This window comes from Anomaloglossus baeobatrachus, chromosome 9 (assembly GCF_048569485.1).
Source record: "Anomaloglossus baeobatrachus isolate aAnoBae1 chromosome 9, aAnoBae1.hap1, whole genome shotgun sequence".
Lineage (NCBI taxonomy): Eukaryota > Metazoa > Chordata > Amphibia > Anura > Aromobatidae > Anomaloglossus > Anomaloglossus baeobatrachus.
In genome coordinates this window covers 223,396,095-223,414,562 of record NC_134361.1, presented here as the reverse complement: position 1 = coordinate 223,414,562, position 18,468 = coordinate 223,396,095, and the positions used below count along the sequence as shown (strand labels likewise).

Here is an 18,468-nt window from a genome sequence, read left to right as displayed (position 1 = left end):
CAGCTCGTGTGAGTAGGGGCGGGCCGTGGGCGTGCCCCAAGTCAGAGCGGGAAACCGGCGTCCCACAGTGTCCAGTGAGAGGGCTGGAGCATGTAAATAAGGCTCCAGCCCTCGGCGCTGCTGATTGTACAGCGTCTCTCCCCTGCCCTGATTGACAGGGTGGGGGCGGGAACGAAGCGGAGCTAGGCCGCAAAAGCCGGGGACTGGATTTATAAGCGCCGCCGCCGTAAAAGCGCGGTCGGCGCTAAGTCCCCGGCGCACTACAAGTCCCAGCCGCGCCGCCGCTCCCGGAGCGTCCGGCGCGGTAGTTCCCAATACATAAAGTCATTCAGCTAGGCTGCAGTGACTGTAACCCTTTACTGTCCCCGGCGCACTAGCACACCCAGCAAGTCTGGAGTGTGCTGTGCCTGTGTGTACGGGGACACAGAGTACCTGAATGGTGCAGGGCCATGTCCCTGAACGGTACCCAGCTCCGTATCCAGCAGGTTCAATGGGTCTGTGGATGGAGCCCGGCCTCAGGGCTTTGGGGCCGGTAAGATCCCACTTCCTCAGAGCCCCTCAGGGGGATGGGGAAGGAAAACAGCATGTGGGCTCCAGCCTCCGTACCAGCAATAGGTACCTCAACCTTACAAACCACAAGCGGGATGAGAAGGGAGCATGCTGGGGGCCCTATATGGGCCCTCTTTTCTTCCATCCGATATAGTCAGCAGCTACTGCTGACTAAACAGTGGAGCTATGCGTGGATGTCTGACCTCCTTCGCACAAAGCAGAAAACTGGTGAGCCAGTGATCCCACTGGGGGTGTATAGCCAGAAGGGGAGGGGCCTTACACTTTTTAGTGTAATGCTTTGTGTGGCCTCCGGAGGCAGTAGCTATACACCCAATCGTCTGGGTCTCCCAATGGAGCGCCGAAGAAAAAATATAATCTAATAAAAGAATAAAAAAAAGAATAAAAATAATTAGAATAAAAAATTATAATAAAATAGAAAAATAATAAAATAAAATATTGGACTAAACTGATGATAAACCTCTAAAAATACAATTCAACTATAAGCCGCTACTGTTCCTTTAAATCCTAATCGACCAATCATCTTACCGTGAATATGGACACAAATCCCCCTTTTCTAACCCCCAAATGACTCATTAGTATCAGGAGCGATAATGACCCACACCTCCTTTTTAGTCGGCTTTGAAGAGATAACATCCAGGCTCAGATTAAAGCATTTTATTGTTTTTACTGAAAACAAAACAGGAAACGAAGACTGAATGTTGGCAATGATCGGATGGATGGGGGGAGGGGGGTGGGGGGCACTTACAAATTATGATAAAACAGGAAAAAAAACAAACAAAAAAAACCCGGTAGCTGCACTAATGACAGTTTTCAAAAATAAAATGACAAATTAAAAATCCACCATGAACGGCAGGTTTTTTGTGGTTTTTATTTAAAAGGAAAAAAAGAAAAAAAAACAATACAAAAAGTTTTATTCACACTACGGTTCTAACTTTTTTTTTATTTTATTTTTTCTTTAAAAAAACAAACAAACAAAAAAAAAAAAGTCTTGTTTCTGGTAATTCATCCTAAAATCAGAGTTCTGTATGGTACAGTTGATCGGGGGTCTGTTCAGTATATAAACCGGGGCGAAAAGAGAAGTCAGCACCTTTTTTTTATCTATTTTTTTATTATTATTTCTGGAACTTCCAAACTTTTTTTTTTTTTTCTCGTAAAAAGATAGTTTATGGCATGGAAAACACTCGCCTCCAGTAAAAATTGGAAAATGGAAATGTTCAGTGTCTGCTTTTCTTTTTTAGGCCGGTCCGGATTTGCTGCCGCCTTTCGGTGCTGCCACCACCAGTCTATGCCCAGTACAAGTGAAAAAGGAAAAAAAAAAATCATCTCCGAGGCGAAAAAGGGAGGAAAATTTAACGCACAGACCGGCATCGATTCCTTGGCGTGAGAATCCCTCGTCTTTCATCTTGTGACCGGATTTTACCTTCCATAAAGAGAGAATATGGATCCGACAAGTCCTACAACCAAGGAGATGGGAGCAGAGCATAGATTATGGGGTCCCTAGACCAGCTTCATATTGTGGGGGTCCCTTTAAAGGGGCTGTCAGAGATTCGAGTTTTGTAAAATAGCGCCTCTATTGAACAATGGTGGAGTCTGATATTGCAGCTCAGCTCCATTCACTTTAAAAGGGTTCCCGAAAACAGATGGGGAGTAAGTAACTCATCTGTTTGTTCCAAGCTCCTTTCTGATGATTTATGACCACATCAAAGTTGAGCTCCACGTTGTTGTGGTCATAAACCGCCTCTTCCCAAAGGTCACCTCCACTTTGATGTGGTCATAAATTGCCTATTCCCAAAGTGGAGGTGAACTTTGGAAAGAGGCGATTTATGAGCACATCAAAGTGGAGCTCAACTTTGGGAAGAGGCGATTTATGACCACATCAAAGTGGAGGTGAACTTTGGGAATAGGCGAATTATGACCACAACAACATGGAGCTCAACTTTGGGAAGAGGCGATTTATGACCACATCAAAGTGGAGGTAAACTTTAGCAATAGGCGATTTATGACCACATCAATATGGAGGTGAACTTTGGGAAGAGGCGATTTATGACCACATCAAAGTGGAGGTGAACTTTAGCAATAGGCGATTTATGACCACATCAATATGGAGGTGAACTTTGGGAAGAGGCGATTTATGACCACATCAATATGGAGGTGAACTTTGGGAAGAGGCGATTTATGAGCACATCAGAGTTGAGGTGAACTTTGGGAAGAGGCGATTTATGACCACATCAAAGTGGAGGTGAACTTTAGCAATAGGCGATTTATGACCACATCAATATGGAGGTGAACTTTGGGAAGAGGCGATTTATGATCACATCAATATGGAGGTGAACTTTGGGAAGAGGCGATTTATGACCACATCAGAGTTGAGCTCTACTTTGATGTGGTCATAAATCGCCTCTTCCCAAAGTGGAACTCAACTCTGATGTAGTCATAAATCACTTATCCCCAAAGTAGGTGATGAATTAATGATGGCTGGGATTCCCAACTATCCAGAGAAAAGGCTCCTGTGTGTGAGTAAAGCAACTGAGTCTATAGGAGCCACCACTCCACAGACAGAAAAGGGGGCGGTGATCATGCTTTGGGAACCCCTGCCCTTATGAGGGGTCCCAGCACTCCACCCACCACCAGCCCCCAATCTATCCCCCTTTATATGAAATGATGATGCATATTTTTTAGGTTATAACTCATATAAATGGAGCTGAGCTGCAATACCAAACACAACCTGTGGGGCAGAGGGGCGCAATTTCTGAAAAGAAATGCTGTTTTGCTTTTATAAGCAATAGTAATCTGCTCTGATTACATCTCATGCCCCTGTACCTCAAAAATTGCTCTTGCCCCGCCAGCCTTATCTTCCAGGATCTGTTTGGTTCCTCAGAAGCAGCACCGCTCCCATCCATGAGCCAGGTCTAGTATTTACTTATATATGACTAACCTGCAATACCGGACACAGCCTGAAGACATGAGTGGCGCAGTTTGTAGAGGAGAAAATAAACCCAGGCGACCCCCTTAAGGAGCATTAAGTTAAAGATGTGAGTCCCTATTAAAGCCATACGCACGTCTTGGGGACACTGATGATCACCCTGGGTACTGGGGGTGTGTATATATTTGCACTCTGCTTTGTTTTAGGAGGAATCTGTATTTTTGTTTTTTTTCCCACTGGTCGATGTGACTCAGCCCGTGGTGGTGGTGGCTCGACTTGAGTGACAGGAGGGGGTAACACAACAGTTTTTTCCCCCTGAAGGGGCGTAAAAAATACTTTTCACTTGATAAACCATTGTCTGCCAAAGACGCAACTCCGGCACGCAACGGGTTCACCGTAGTCCGTGAATGCTATAAAACAAGTGAAGGAGTCCGCGAGACGTCTCCTCTTCTTCAGCCCGATGGACACGGTCGAAGTAAATTACATCCAGCTTGATTTAAAGAACGGAGGGGGGTGGGGAAGGAGGGGGGGAGGGCTGTCTTTAGGGACCACGTCCGGGACTTGGGCTCCTTCTACGATTTCACACAGAACAAAAAAAAAAAAAAGATGGTGAAGAGGAGGGAAGGAGCAAAAAATAAAACGGGAAAGTAACGATGTCCGTGTCTTCTCAGCAAAGGCTGTGTGCGGTGGAGGTGTCCGGTAGACCGTTCTCTTGCGGTGCTTCTGTGGTGGGGCTTGCTGGCTGGCGCTGGGGGGCCACTTTGATCGTGGGGTGCTTGCATTTGGGGGAGCCACAGCGACAGCTGAAGAGCTTACCCTTAATGTCCCAGAAACGATCGCCGTAGTCAAAACTGCAAGGAGGAACGGAAAAGGGTGTGAGAAGAAGAAGAGTCCTTGTACTTTCCAATACCTCGGCTTACTGTCATCCAATAGAATCCATCACTTACCTGCGACGCTTGCTGTCAGTGTATAGAATCCTTTCCTATTGTCCTGCCCCAATCACATGATCCAGGATTCTGAACGATGACAGCAAGCGCCGATACGGCACGTGGATTGCAAAGGGGCCGTCACATCAAAGGCACTAACCATCCGGACGGAGCAGCAATGCAGCCCCTCGTTCTAGTGGTCAGACCCCCGCTGATGGGCATCGATGTCTAAGGTTTCATTAAAAAGCTTAGACTTTTTTTTTTTGCTGCAGCAGAATGAGTTAATTAAGAATCTATCAGTGAGCTTCATCAGCCTGGGTGTATTTTTCGTTTTATAAGACGCAACCCAATTTTAGAGGGAAAATAAAAGGGGGGGTTCAGTCTTACTGAAGGTAGGGACAGTGCTGGCTGCGAGGCGGGTGTCCCACTCCCAGATGCTCTGTTGGCGGTGCGCAGATTGACCTCTCCGCTCAAGATCTCATCTGTGCACGCGTCACCTCCGGGCGCCATTTTCCCTAAGTCCGCTGCTGGGAGATCAATGGACCAGAGTCGGCGCATGTGCAGATGAGATCTTGAGCCGAGAGCTCCATCTGCGCATGCGCTGACTCCGGGTGCCATTTCTTTGAAGCCCGCACTGCACACAGTGAGCATCTGAAACACCCGCTGCACCACCCTGCTCCCCGCCGCCAGCACCGCACCCATTCTCCACCTCCCGGTAAGCTACATTCAGATTGTAAGACGCACCCCTCATTTTCCTCCCAAATGTTTGGGGGAGGGCATCTTACAATCCGAAAAATGCGGTAACTCTTTTCTGTTTTGTTCCGAGCTCCTCGCAGATGATTAATGACCACATCAAAGTTGCGTTGAACTTTGATGTGGTCATAAACAAGCTCAGTGACAGATTCTCAGACCAAAAGTGACCGGGAAAAGGTGCAAATTTTACTAAAACCAAATTGCAAAAATTATTTTTAGGCCAAAATACATGTATTTAAGTAAAAATATGGATCCTTTAAAGAGCATTTCCCGCAAGAAGGGATTAAAAGAAAATCGGTGGTAGACTCGTCCTCTGGAGCGGCAGGTTGTATGCCATCCTCTGGAGCGGCAGGTTGTATGCCATCCTCTGGAGCGGCAGGTTGTATGCCATCCTCTAGAGCGGCAGGTTGTATGCCATCCTCTAGAGCGGCAGGTTGTATGCCATCCTCTAGAGCGGCAGGTTGTATGCCATCCTCTAGAGCGGCAGGTTGTATGCCATCCTCTAGAGCGGCAGGTTGTATGCCATCCTCTAGAGCGGCAGGTTGTATGCCATCCTCTAGAGTGGCAGGTTGTATGCCATCCTCTGGAGCGGCAGGTTGTATGCCATCCTCTGGAGCGGCAGGTTGTATGCCATCCTCTGGAGCGGCAGGTTGTATGCCATCCTCTGGAGCGGCAGGTTGTATGCCATCCTCTGGAGCGGCAGGTTGTATTCCATCCTCTGGAGCGGCAGGTTGTATGCCATCCTCTGGAGCGGCAGGTTGTATGCCATCCTCTGGAGCGGCAGGTTGTATGCCATCCTCTGGAGCGGCAGGTTGTATGCCATCCTCTGGAGCGGCAGGTTGTATGCCATCCTCTGGAGCGGCAGGTTGTATGCCATCCTCTGGAGCGGCAGGTTGTATGCCATCCTCTGGAGCGGCAGGTTGTATGCCATCCTCTGGAGCGGCAGGTTGTATGCCATCCTCTGGAGCGGCAGGTTGTATGCCATCCTCTGGAGCGGCAGGTTGTATGCCATCCTCTGGAGCGGCAGGTTGTATGCCATCCTCTGGAGCGGCAGGTTGTATGCCATCCTCTGGAGCGGCAGGTTGTATGCCATCCTCTGGAGCGGCAGGTTGTATGCCATCCTCTGGAGCGGCAGGTTGTATGCCATCCTCTGGAGCGGCAGGTTGTATGCCATCCTCTGGAGCGGCAGGTTGTATGCCATCCTCTGGAGCGGCAGGTTGTATGCCATCCTCTGGAGCGGCAGGTTGTATGCCATCCTCTGGAGCGGCAGGTTGTATGCCATCCTCTGGAGCGGCAGGTTGTATGCCATCCTCTGGAGCGGCAGGTTGTATGCCATCCTCTGGAGCGGCAGGTTGTATGCCATCCTCTGGAGCGGCATTGTCGGACACAACCTAAGTAGAATAAAGCAGCCATGTTTTGAGATTTTTTGGGGGGCTTACCCAATTTGTTCTCCTGCATGGATCGGTCTACTGCTGAATAAAGCAATGCGGGGGAAGCGCAGGTCTTGGTGGGACATGAACACCCGGACAGGAAGCAGGTTGGGCTCGCAGAGGTGGTTGATGAAGCGACTGATGTTGCCGTAGAACCGGGCGTCAATGCAATAAACCTCTCCGTCCTGCAAAAGAGAAGACCCCGTTAGTACAGACAGAGGCGGTATAGATGGGCTATTGTGGTGGGGGGGGATGAGGACTTTTGCCTGCCAGTTCCTTCTTTACAGAGATCAGATTATCGGCTCGTGTGAGCGAGAAGTCACGTGGCACTAAATTACTTTAGCGGTGCTGCCCCCCCCGGCATCATTGATTTACTGTTACCCCCTTCCACATTACCCGTGGCGGATTTAGTCCAACACATGGTGGCGATTTATCTCATCAGTAAAGGGGATGTTGAGTGATGCTCATGTCCGATCCCCGATGATCCCGATACCACGCCATCAGCCGCACTCACCATCCTTTAATTTGCTGAACTTCCCAAATATTCATATTTCCCTTATTTCCCTAACCAAAGTCACCAATGATCTACTAACCGCCAAAGCCAAGCGACACTACTCTGTCCTCCTCCTCCTGGACCTGTCCTCTACACTACTCTGTCCTCCTCCTCCTGCACCTGTCCTCTACACTACTCTGTCCTCCTCCTCCTGGACCTGTCCTCTACACTACTCTGTCCTCCTCCTCCTGGACCTGTCCTCCTCCTCCTGGACTTGTCCTCTACACTACTCTGTCCTCCTCCTCCTGGACCTGTCCTCTACACTACTCTGTCCTCCTCCTCCTGGACCTGTCCTCTGCCTTCTACATTACTCTGTGCTCCTCCTCCTCCTACACCTGTTCTCTGCCCTCTACACTACTCTGTCCTCCTTCTCCTGGACCTATCCTCTGCCCTCTACACTACTCTGTCCTCCTCCTGGACCTGTCCTCTGCCCTCTACACTACTCTGTCCTCCTCCTCCTGGACCTGTCCTCTGCCCTCTACACTACTCTGTCCTCCTTCTCCTAGACCTATCCTCTGCCCTCTACAGTACTCTGTCCTCCTCCTCCTGGACCTGTCCTCTGCCTTCGACACAGTAGCCTATTCCCTCCTACTACAGATTCTCTCGTCTCTGGGCATCACAGACTTGGCCCTATCTTGGATCTCCTCACACCTAACCGACCGGACTTTCAGCGTCTCCCATTCTCACACCACTTCCTCATCTCGCCCCCTATCTGTCGGTGTGCCCCAAGGCTCAGTTCTTGGACCCCTGCTGTTCTCCATCTATACCTTCGGCCTGGGACAGCTCATAGAGTCCCGCGGCTTTCAGTATCATCTCTATGCCGATGACACACAGATCTACCTCTCTGGACCTGACATTACCTCTCTACTAACCAGAACCCCACAATGTCTGTGCTATTTCATCCTTCTCTTCCTAAAACTTAACATGGAAAAAATAGAGTTCATTGTCTTCCCCCCCCCATCACTCATCTCCTCCAACAAGCCTTTCCATCAAACTCGATGGTTGTTCGCTCTCCCCAGTCTCACAAGCTGGTTGCCTTGTAGTGACCCTCGACTCTGCTCTATCCTTCAAGCCACACATCCAAGCCCTCTTCAACTCATGCCGATTACAACTCAAAAATATCTCCCGGATCCGTGCTTTCCTTAACCAAGAATCAGCAAAGAAGGGAATTTTGTTACTTACCGTAAATTCCTTTTCTTCTAGCTCCTATTGGGAGACCCAGACGATTGGGTGTATAGCACTGCCTCCGGAGGCCACACAAAGCATTACACTAAAAAGTGTAAGGCCCCTCCCCTTCTGGCTATACACCCCCAGTGGGATCACGGCTGCTCAGTTTTAGTGCTAAAGCAAGAAGGAGGAAAGCCAAGAACTGGTTTAAACAAATTCACTCCGAAGTAACATCGGAGAACTGAAAACCATTCAACATGAACAACATGTGTACCCGAAAAACAACCAAAAATCCCGAAGGACAACAGGGCGGGTGCTGGGTCTCCCAATAGGAGCTAGAAGAAAAGGAATTTACGGTAAGTAACAAAATTCCCTTCTTCTTCGGCGCTCCATTGGGAGACCCAGACGATTGGGACGTCCAAAAGCTGTCCCTGGGTGGGTAAATAAATACCTCATGTTAGAGCTGCAAAGACAGCCCTCCCCTACGGGGAGGTCACTGCCGCCTGCAGGACTCTTCTACCTAGGCTGGCGTCCGCCGAAGCATAGGTATGCACCTGATAATGTTTGGTGAAAGTGTGCAGACTCGACCAGGTAGCTGCCTGGCACACCTGTTGAGCCGTAGCCTGGTGTCGTAATGCCCAGGACGCACCCACGGCTCTGGTAGAATGGGCCTTCAGCCCTGATGGAACCGGAAGCCCAGCAGAACGGTAGGCTTCAAGAATTGGTTCTTTGATCCATCGAGCCAGGGTGGCTTTGGAAACCTGCGACCCTTTGCGCTTACCAGCGACAAGGACAAAGAGTGCATCCGAGCCGCGCAGGGGCGCCGTGCGGGAAATGTAGATTCTGAGTGCTCTCACCAGATCCAACAAATGTAAATCCTTTTCATACCGATGAACTGCATGCGGATAAAAGGAAGGCAAGGAGATATCCTGATTAAGATGAAAAGAGGATACCACCTTAGGGAGAAACTCCTGAATGGGGCGCAGCACTACCTTGTCCTGGTGGAACACCAGGAAAGGAGCTTTGGATGACAGCGCTGCTAGTTCAGACACTCTCCGAAGAGACGTGATCGCTACCAGAAAGGCCACTTTCTGTGAGAGTCGAGAAAGTGACACATCCCTCAGAGGCTCGAAGGGCGGCTTCTGGAGAGTAACAAGGACCTTGTTTAGATCCCACGGATCTAACGGCCGCCTGTACGGAGGTACGATATGACAAACCCCCTGCAGGAACGTGCGCACCTGAGAAAGTCGTGCTAGACGCTTCTGAAAAAACACGGATAGTGCCGAGACTTGCCCTTTAAGGGAGCCGAGCGACAAGCCCTTTTCCAACCCAGATTGTAGGAAGGAAAGAAAGACAGGTAACGCGAATGGCCAGGGGGATACTCCTTGTGCAGAGCACCAGGATAAGAAAATCTTCCACGTTCTGTGGTAGATCTTAGCAGAAGTGGACTTCCTAGCCTGTCTCATGGTGGCAACGACCCCTTGGGATAATCCTGAAGACGCTAGGATCCAGGACTCAATGGCCACACAGTCAGGTTCAGGGCCGCAGAATTCCGATGGAAAAACGGCCCTTGGGACAGTAAGTCTGGACGGTCTGGTAGTGCCCACGGTTGGCCGACCGTGAGATGCCACAGATCCGGGTACCACGACCTCCTCGGCCAGTCTGGGGCGACTAGTATGACGCGGCCGCAATCGGATCTGATCTTGCGTAACACTCTGGGCAAGAGTGCCAGAGGTGGAAACACATAAGGGAGCCGGAACTGCGACCAATCTTGCACTAAGGCGTCTGCCGCCAGAGCTCTTTGATCGCGAGACCGCGCTATGAAGGTCGGGACCTTGTTGTTGTGCCGAGACGCCATTAGGTCGACGTCCGGCACCCCCCAGCGGCGGCAGATTTCCTGAAACACGTCCGGGTGAAGGGACCATTCCCCTGCGTCCATGCCCTGGCGACTGAGGAAGTCTGCTTCCCAGTTTTCTACGCCCGGGATGTGAACTGCTGATATGGTGGAAGCTCTTTCCTCTACCCACATGAGAATTCGCCTGACTTCCTGGAAGGCTTGCCGACTGCGTGTCCCTCCTTGGTGGTTGATGTATGCCACCGCTGTGGAGTTGTCCGACTGAATTCGGATCTGCTTTCCTTCCAGCCACTGCTGGAAGGCTAATAGGGCAAGATACACTGCCCTGATTTCCAGAACATTGATCTGAAGGAGAGACTGCACCCCTGTCCGTAGAGACCGCTGCTTGTCCAGCGGAAGCTTCACTATCGCTGAGAGAGTATGAAACTCCATGCCAAGATACGTTAGTGATTGAGTCGGTGCCAGGTTTGACTTTGAAAAGTTGATGATCCACCCGAAAGTCTGGAGAGTCTCCAGCGCAACATTCAGGCTGTGTTGGCATGCCTCTTGAGAGGGTGCTTTGACAAGTAGATCGTCTAAGTAAGGGATCACCAAATGACCCTGAGAATGCAAGACTGCTACCACTGCCGCCATGACCTTGGTGAAAACCCGTGGGGCTGTCGCCAGACCAAATGGCAGAGCTACGAACTGGAGATGGTCGTCTCCTATCACGAAACGTAGGAAACGTTGGTGCTCTGTAGCAATCGGCACGTGGAGATAAGCATCTTTGATGTCTATTGATGCAAGGAAATCTCCTTGAGACATTGAGGCAATGACTGAGCGGAGGGATTCCATCCGGAACCGCCTGGCGTTCACATGCTTGTTGAGCAGCTTTAGGTCCAGAACAGGACGGAACGAGCCGTCCTTTTTTGGAACCACGAAGAGATTGGAGTAAAAACCTTGCCCTTGTTCCTGCAGAGGAACAGGGATCACCACTCCTTCTGCTTTTAGTGAGCACACCGCCTGCAGAAGGGCATCTGCTCGGTCGGGATGTGGGGAGGTTCTGAAGAACCGAGGCGGAGGACGAGAACTGAATTCTATCCTGTACCCGTGAGACAAAATGTCTGCTACCCACCGGTCTTTGACCTGTGGCAGCCAAATGTCGCAAAAGCGGGAGAGCCTGCCACCGACCGAGGATGCGGAGGGCTGAGGCCGAAAGTCATGAGGCAGCCGCCTTGGAAGCGGTTCCTCCGGTTGCTTTCTTGGGGCGTGACTGAGCCCGCCAGGAATCTGAGCTCCTTTGCTCCTTCTGAGTCCCTTTGGACGAGGAGAAATGGGTCTTGCTGGAGCCTCGAAAGGACCGAAACCTCGACTGCCACTTCCTCTGTTGAGGTTTGCTTGATCTGGGCTGGGGTAAGGAGGAGTCCTTACCCTTGGATTGCTTAATGATTTCAGCCAATTGTTCACCAAACAGTCTATCTACAGATAGCGGCAAGCTGCTTAAACATTTTTTGGAAGCAGAATCCGCTTTCCATTCCTTTAACCACAAGGCTCTGCGCAAGACAACAGAGTTGGCAGACGCCATTGAGGTACGGCTCGTAGAGTCCAGGACAGCGTTGATAGCGTAAGTCGCAAACGCAGACATTTGCGAGGTTAGGGACGCTACTCGCGGCACTGCTGGACATATGATAGAGTCCACCTGTGCCAGGCCAGCTGAAATAGCTTGGAGTGCCCACACGGCCGCGAATGCTGGAGCAAACGACGCGCCAATAGCTTCATAGACAGACTTTAACCAAAGGTCCATCTGTCTGTCATTGGCATCTTTAAGTGAAGCCCCATCTTCCACTGCAACTATGGATCTAGCCGCAAGCCTGGAGATTGGGGGATCCACCTTTGGACACTGGGTCCAGCGTTTGACCACGTCAGGGGGAAAGGGATAACGTGTATCCTTAAGACGTTTGGAGAAACGCTTGTCTGGATAAGCATGGTGTTTCTGGACTGATTCTCTGAAGTCAGCGTGGTCCAGAAAAGTACTCAGTTTAGGCTTAGGATACCGGAAATGGAACTTCTCCTGCTGAGCAGCTGCCTCCTCTGCAGAAGGGGCAGGGGGAGAAATATCCAACAGCCTATTGATGGCTGCTATAAGGTCATTTACCATGGCGTCACCATCAGGAGTATCCAGATTGAGAGCGGTTTCAGGATTAGACTCCTGATCACCCTCCTCTGTCTCATCATGTAGAGACTCTTCTCGCTGAGACCCTGATCCGCGTGATGACGTGGGGGGTCTCTCCCAGCGAGCACGCTTAGGCTGCCTGGGACTGTCATCAGAATCAGAGCCGTCAGGCTGAGATGCCTGGGACCCCCTTGAAGCACTGATTAACTCCAACTGAGGGGGACCGGGGAACGTTGCCGCAGCAGTGTCCATGGACTGAGTAACTGGTCTGGCCTGCAAGGTCTCTAGGATCTTTGTCATAGTGACAGACATCCTGTCAGCGAAAACAGCAAACTCTGTCCCCGTCACCGGGACAGGGTTCACCGGCGACTCTGCCTGGGCCACTACCACCATAGGCTCCGGCTGACGAAGTGGCACAGGGACCGAACATTGCACACAATGGGGGTCATTGTAACCTGCCGGTAGATTAGCCCCACAAGCAGCACAAGCAGCGTTCACAGCCTGTGTCTTGGCACCCTTGCGTTTTGCAGATGACATGTTGTCGTCTCCTCAGAGCAATAGGGGTATACAGCCAAGAAGCGACCTTACAGTGCAAAATATATAGATATATCTGGTACAGGAAAAAGTACACCAAATAACACTGTGGCACTAGTGGGGCCAGCACGAATGTGCTGCTTACCGCCCGCTTAACGCGGGTGTGTGGTCGCCAGAAATCCCTTGTCTGGGTCCCCCAGAGCCTGTGTCCGTTCCCCAGCCAGACTGCATGCAGGAATGGCTGCCGGCGTCCTATGGAGAGGGGCGGGCCCTGGGCGTGTGCAGACAAGAGCGGGAAACCTGCGTCCTACTGTGCTCAGTGAGAGGGCTGGAGCATGTAAATAAGGCTCCAGCCCTCGGCGCTGACGATTGCACAACGCCTGTCCCCTTCCCTGATTGACAGGGAGGGGGCGGGAACGAAGCGGAGCTAGGCCGCAGAAGCCGGGGACTAGATTTATAAGCGCCGCCGTCGTAAAAGCACGGTCGGCGCTAAGTCCCCGGCGCACTACAAGTCCCAGCCGCGCCGCCGCTCCCGGAGCGGCCGGCGCGGTAGTTCCCAACACATAAAGTCACTCAGCCAAGCTGCAGTGACTCAAACCCCAGCGCGCAGCGCTACTGTCCCCGGCGCACTAGCACACCCAGCAAGTCTGGAGTGTGCGCGGCCAGTCCATAGGGGGACACAGAGTACCTGAATGTTGCAGGGCCTTGTCCCTGAACGGTACCCAGCTCCGTATCCAGCAGGTTCAATGGGTCTGTGGACGGAGCCCGGCCTCAGGGCTTGGAGGCCGGTAAGATCCCACTTCCTCAGAGCCCCTCAGGGGGATGGGGAAGGAAAACAGCATGTGGGCTCCCGCCTCCGTACCCGCAATGGGTACCTCAACCTTACAAACCACAAGTGGGGTGAGAAGGGAGCATGCTGGGGGCCCTGTTATGGGCCCTCTCTTTTCTTCCATCCGACATAGTCAGCAGCTGCTGCTGACTAAACAGTGGAGCTATGCGTGGATGTCTGACCTCCTTCGCACAAAGCAGAAAACTGAGCAGCCGTGATCCCACTGGGGGTGTATAGCCAGAAGGGGAGGGGCCTTACACTTTTTAGTGTAATGCTTTGTGTGGCCTCCGGAGGCAGTGCTATACACCCAATCGTCTGGGTCTCCCAATGGAGCGCCGAAGAAAACATTAGTGCATGCCCTCATCATCTCCCGCCTCGACTACTGCAACCTCCTGTTCTGTGGCCTCCCTTCCAACACTCTTGCACCCCTCCAATCTATCCTAAACTCTGCGGCCCGATTAATCCACCTCTCCCCCCGTTACTCCACGGCCTCGCCACTCTGCCAATCCCTTCACCGGCTTCCCATAGCCCAACGACTGCAGTTCAAAACATTAACCATGACCTACAAAGCCATGCACAACCTGTCTCCCCCCTACATCTGTGACCTAGTCTCCCGGTACCTACCTACACGCAACCTCAGATCCTCTCAAGATCTCCTTCTCTGCTCCTCTCTTATCTCCTCTTCCCACAATCGCGTACAAGATTTCTCCCGTGCATCCCCCATATTCTGGAACGCTCTACCCCAACATATTAGACTCTCCCCTACCGTGGAAAGCTTCAAGAGGAACCTCAAGACCCACCTCTTCTGACAAGCCTACAACCTGCAATAGCCCTCAGTCCAGTAGACCACTGCGCAACCAGCTCTGTCCTCACCTATTGTACCATCACTCATTCCCTGTAGACTGTGAGCCCTCGCGGGCAGGGTCCTCTCTCCTCCTGTAGACTGTGAGCCCTCACGGGCAGGGTCCTCTCTCCTCCTGTAGAGAGTGAGCCCTTGCGGGCAGGGTCCTCTCTCCTCCTGTAGACTGTGAGCCCTCGCGGGCAGGGTCCTCTCTCCTCCTGTAGACTGCGAGCCCTCGCGGGCAGGGTCTTCTCTCCTCCTGTAGAGTGTGAGCCCTCGCGGGCAGGGTCCTCTCTCCTCCTGTAGAGTGTGAGCCCTCGCGGGCAGGGTCCTCTCTCCTCCTGTAGACTGTGAGCCCTCGCGGGCAGGGTCCTCTCTCCTCCTGTAGACTGTGAGCCCTCGCGAGCAGGGTCTTCTCTCCTCCTGTAGAGTGTGAGCCCTCGCGCGCAGGGTCCTCTCTCCTCCTGTAGAGTGTGAGCCCTCGCGCGCAGGGTCCTCTCTCCTCCTGTAGACTGTGAGCCCTCGCAGGCAGGGTCCTCTCTCCTCCTGTAGACTGTGAGCCCTCGCAGGCAGGGTCCTCTCTCCTCCTGTAGAGAGTGAGCCCTCGCGGGCAGGGTCCTCTCTCCTCCTGTAGACTGTGAGCCCTCGCGGGCAGGGTCCTCTCTCCTGTAGACTGTGAGCCCTCGCGGGCAGGGTCCTGTCTCCTACTGTAGACTGTGAGCCCTCGCGGGCAGGGTCCTGTCTCCTCCTGTAGACTGTGAGCCCTCGCGGGCAGGGTCCTGTCTCCTCCTATACCTGTCTGTCTTGTACTGTTAATGATTGTTGTACGTATACCCTGTTTCACTGTAAAGCGCCATGGAATAAATGGCGCTATAATAATAAATAATAATAAATATACTAAAGGGGCCTATTACTGGGTAGATAAAGTGTTTCGTGCCTCTGATGCAGAAACGTAGCCATGGAGGATTTTGTGAGGAGTGGAGGGTGAGGAGGCGGCCAAAACTGTGCCAACAGGAGTGAAATAACGAAAATCGCACAAATGAGGCCATGGCTGTGTGAGGAGGAGCCGCGCGCTTTCCTTATGTCCTGGGGAGCAGAGAGATGAGCGGAGGGAGAGGAGGAGGAGGGGGAGGAGGGGGGGGGGCGCCTTTCCTTTCTTCTCAGCAGAGAACAACTGTACAAGCCAACTTTAATTACCGCTGCTAATTTCAGCCACGTCGGATCCCGGAGCAGAAAGATGCATTAAAGGATCAGGCCGTGCCTTCTGGGCACCTTCATAATGATCTTTAATGGACGGCCGATGCCAATGGCGCACAATTAAAGTGGTTGGTGGAGAGCGGTCAGAGAACATTTGCAGGGCACCCGCCCGTCTCCGTGATGCTCGGACAGATCGCGGCCTTCCCCACAATGTAGATGTTTACGTTTGAGGCTTTTTTTTTTTTTCTTTTCTGTGCATGACCAAAACCCTCCTAAAAATGGTTCAGTCAATCATCACCCAATTGGTAACGATCGCTTATCGGGCGCCACTTACAAGGGACTGAGATCTCAGCATCAGGCACCGCTTACAAGGGACTGAGATCTCAGCATCAGGCACCGCTTACAAGGGACTGAGATCTCAGCATCAGGCACCGCTTACAAGGGACTGAGATCTCAGCATCAGGCACCGCTTACAAGGGACTGAGATCTGTGCATCGGGCGCCGCTTACAAGGACCTGAGATCTGTGCATCGGGCGCCACTTACAAGGAACTGAGATCTGTGCATCGGGCGCCACTTACAAGGGACTGAGATCTGTGCATCGGGCGCCGCTTACAAGGGACTGAGATCTCAGCATCAGGCACCGCTTACAAGGGACTGAGATCTCAGCATCAGGCACCGCTTACAAGGGACTGAGATCTCAGCATCAGGCACCGCTTACAAGGGACTGAGATCTCAGCATCAGGCACCACTTACAAGGGACTGAAATCTGTGCATCGGGCGCCGCTTACAAGGACCTGAGATCTCAGCATCGGGCGCCACTTACAAGGGACTGAGATCTGTGCATCGGGCGCCGCTTACAAGGGACTGAGATCTGTGCATGGGCGCCACTTACAAGGACCTGAGATCTCAGCATCGGGCGCTGCTTACAAGGACCTGAGATCTGTGCATCGGGCGCCACTTACAAGGACCTGAGATCTGTGCATCAGGCGCCGCTTACAAGGACCTGAGATCTGTGCATCGGGCGCCACTTACAAGGACCTGAGATCTGTGCATCGGGCGCCGCTTACAAGGACCTGAGATCTGTGCATCGGGCGCCACTTACAAGGACCTGAGATCTGTGCATCGGGCGCCGCCTACAAGGGACTGAGATCTGTGCATCAGGTGCCGCTTACAAGGACCTGAGATCTGTGCATCGGGCGCCGCTTACAAGGACCTGAGATCTGTGCATCGGGCGCCGCTTACAAGGACCTGAGATCTGTGCATCGGGCGCCGCTTACAAGGGCCTGAGATCTGTGCATCGGGCGCCACTTACAAGGACCTGAGATCTGTGCATCGGGCGCCACTTACAAGGGCCTGAGATCTGTGCATCGGGCGCCACTTACAAGGACCTGAGATCTGTGCATCGGGCGCCACTTACAAGGACCTGAGATCTGTGCATCGGGCGCCACTTACAAGGGACTGAGATCTGTGCATCGGGTACTTGCCTTATTATCCAGATCAAACAAATAGGTGTCGTCCTCACGTACATCCGCCTCCGTGTCCGAAATTAACTCTCCTACGTATCTGGCAAGAAGGAAAAACAGTAAAAATCAGGCGGCTAAAAAAGACAATAGAGGGTCGACCCAACTGGCTAAATTAGGTAGAGAACCAATATTCCTGGGTTATCGGACTAAGCCGCTAGTCATCCTCAGCAGATAGAAGCGGCAATACCGAAATGATCATTACGGATGACTATAAAAGCCGCTTAATACCTGGTGAGGGGCAGCTGCGGCGGATCGATCCATGGGCGCTGGTGCAGTAACGCACCATTTCCCCAGCGCTTCGCACCGTCAGACAAGAGACTTGCAGCCGGTCCCGCAATGTGTTTTCCATCGTGCAGAAAATTCCTTCAGTGCTTAACCAGGGCAGAAAATCCTGTCTCCAGGCAATGGGGAGGGTGAACGCTCCGCAAACTCCACCGTGTGGAGAAAGCCGGTGAGCGACGTTATAGCAGCACGTATAACCAGGACAGCTCTGCTACACCGGCACCCTCAGTACAGAGCACAATGCTCCGGACACAGCCGTCCTGGGCCGATATATTCAGCCGCCTTCACAGATCCTATACGGAGAAGAACCTAAGAAATCACTTACTCGCACACAAAGGTCCCCATGGGGATCTCCTGCAGCGTCCGCACCGCCCAGCCCATCGTTTTGGTCCGGTACAGTTGTAATCTGACCCTGTTGGAAAAGGAACACGTGAGAGGCAATGTTAATGCAGTGACCGGCTCATTCATCTGTACAGGAAACGCTGCCACACGGAGGAGCTACGGTGAAATGAACCCACGGCCTCCATCTGCACCGTGGGACTCATACCACGGCTACGGTGGCCACAAACGCAGAGTAAAAAGCTGGAAAAAATTGCTAAATATTTAGCCCCATCCAACTGTGATGGATTCATCCCTCCCCACCGAGCCGTACATAACGTCAGTCTAAGGACGGAGTCACACTTGCCTTGTGCGGCATCCGTCACAGTGCGTCGTGTGACGAATGTGACATAAAGGTAACGGATTCCTGTGAGAGCACGAGAGTGTGTGTGCGAGCAAGAGACCGAGAAAGCGCGCGAGCGAGAGCACGAGAGAGCGCACGCGAGAGAGAGCGCGCGCGCGCGCGAGAGAGAGCGCGCGCGCGCGCGAGAGAGAGAGCGCGCGCGCGGCGCGCGAGAGAGAGAGCGCGCGCGAGAGAGAGAGCGCGCGAGAGA

General features: G+C 52.4%; 1 protein-coding gene across 5 annotated transcripts in view; it reads right to left on the bottom strand.

Moving 5' to 3' along the window:
- Positions 1-1,236: 1,236 nt before the first annotated feature.
- EHMT1 (euchromatic histone lysine methyltransferase 1) overlaps positions 1,237-18,468 on the bottom strand; it is a 166,973-nt gene continuing 149,741 nt past the window's right edge. For all 5 annotated transcript variants that reach the window (XM_075324626.1, XM_075324625.1, XM_075324627.1 and 2 more), the window contains exons 24-27: positions 17,862-17,948; positions 17,216-17,294; positions 6,612-6,787; positions 1,237-4,344 (exon numbers count right to left, since the gene is read on the bottom strand). In XM_075324626.1, coding sequence (XP_075180741.1) covers positions 4,161-4,344; positions 6,612-6,787; positions 17,216-17,294; positions 17,862-17,948 — 526 coding nt within the window. In that variant the 3' untranslated portion in view covers positions 1,237-4,160. The remainder of the gene's footprint in view (positions 4,345-6,611; positions 6,788-17,215; positions 17,295-17,861; positions 17,949-18,468) is intronic.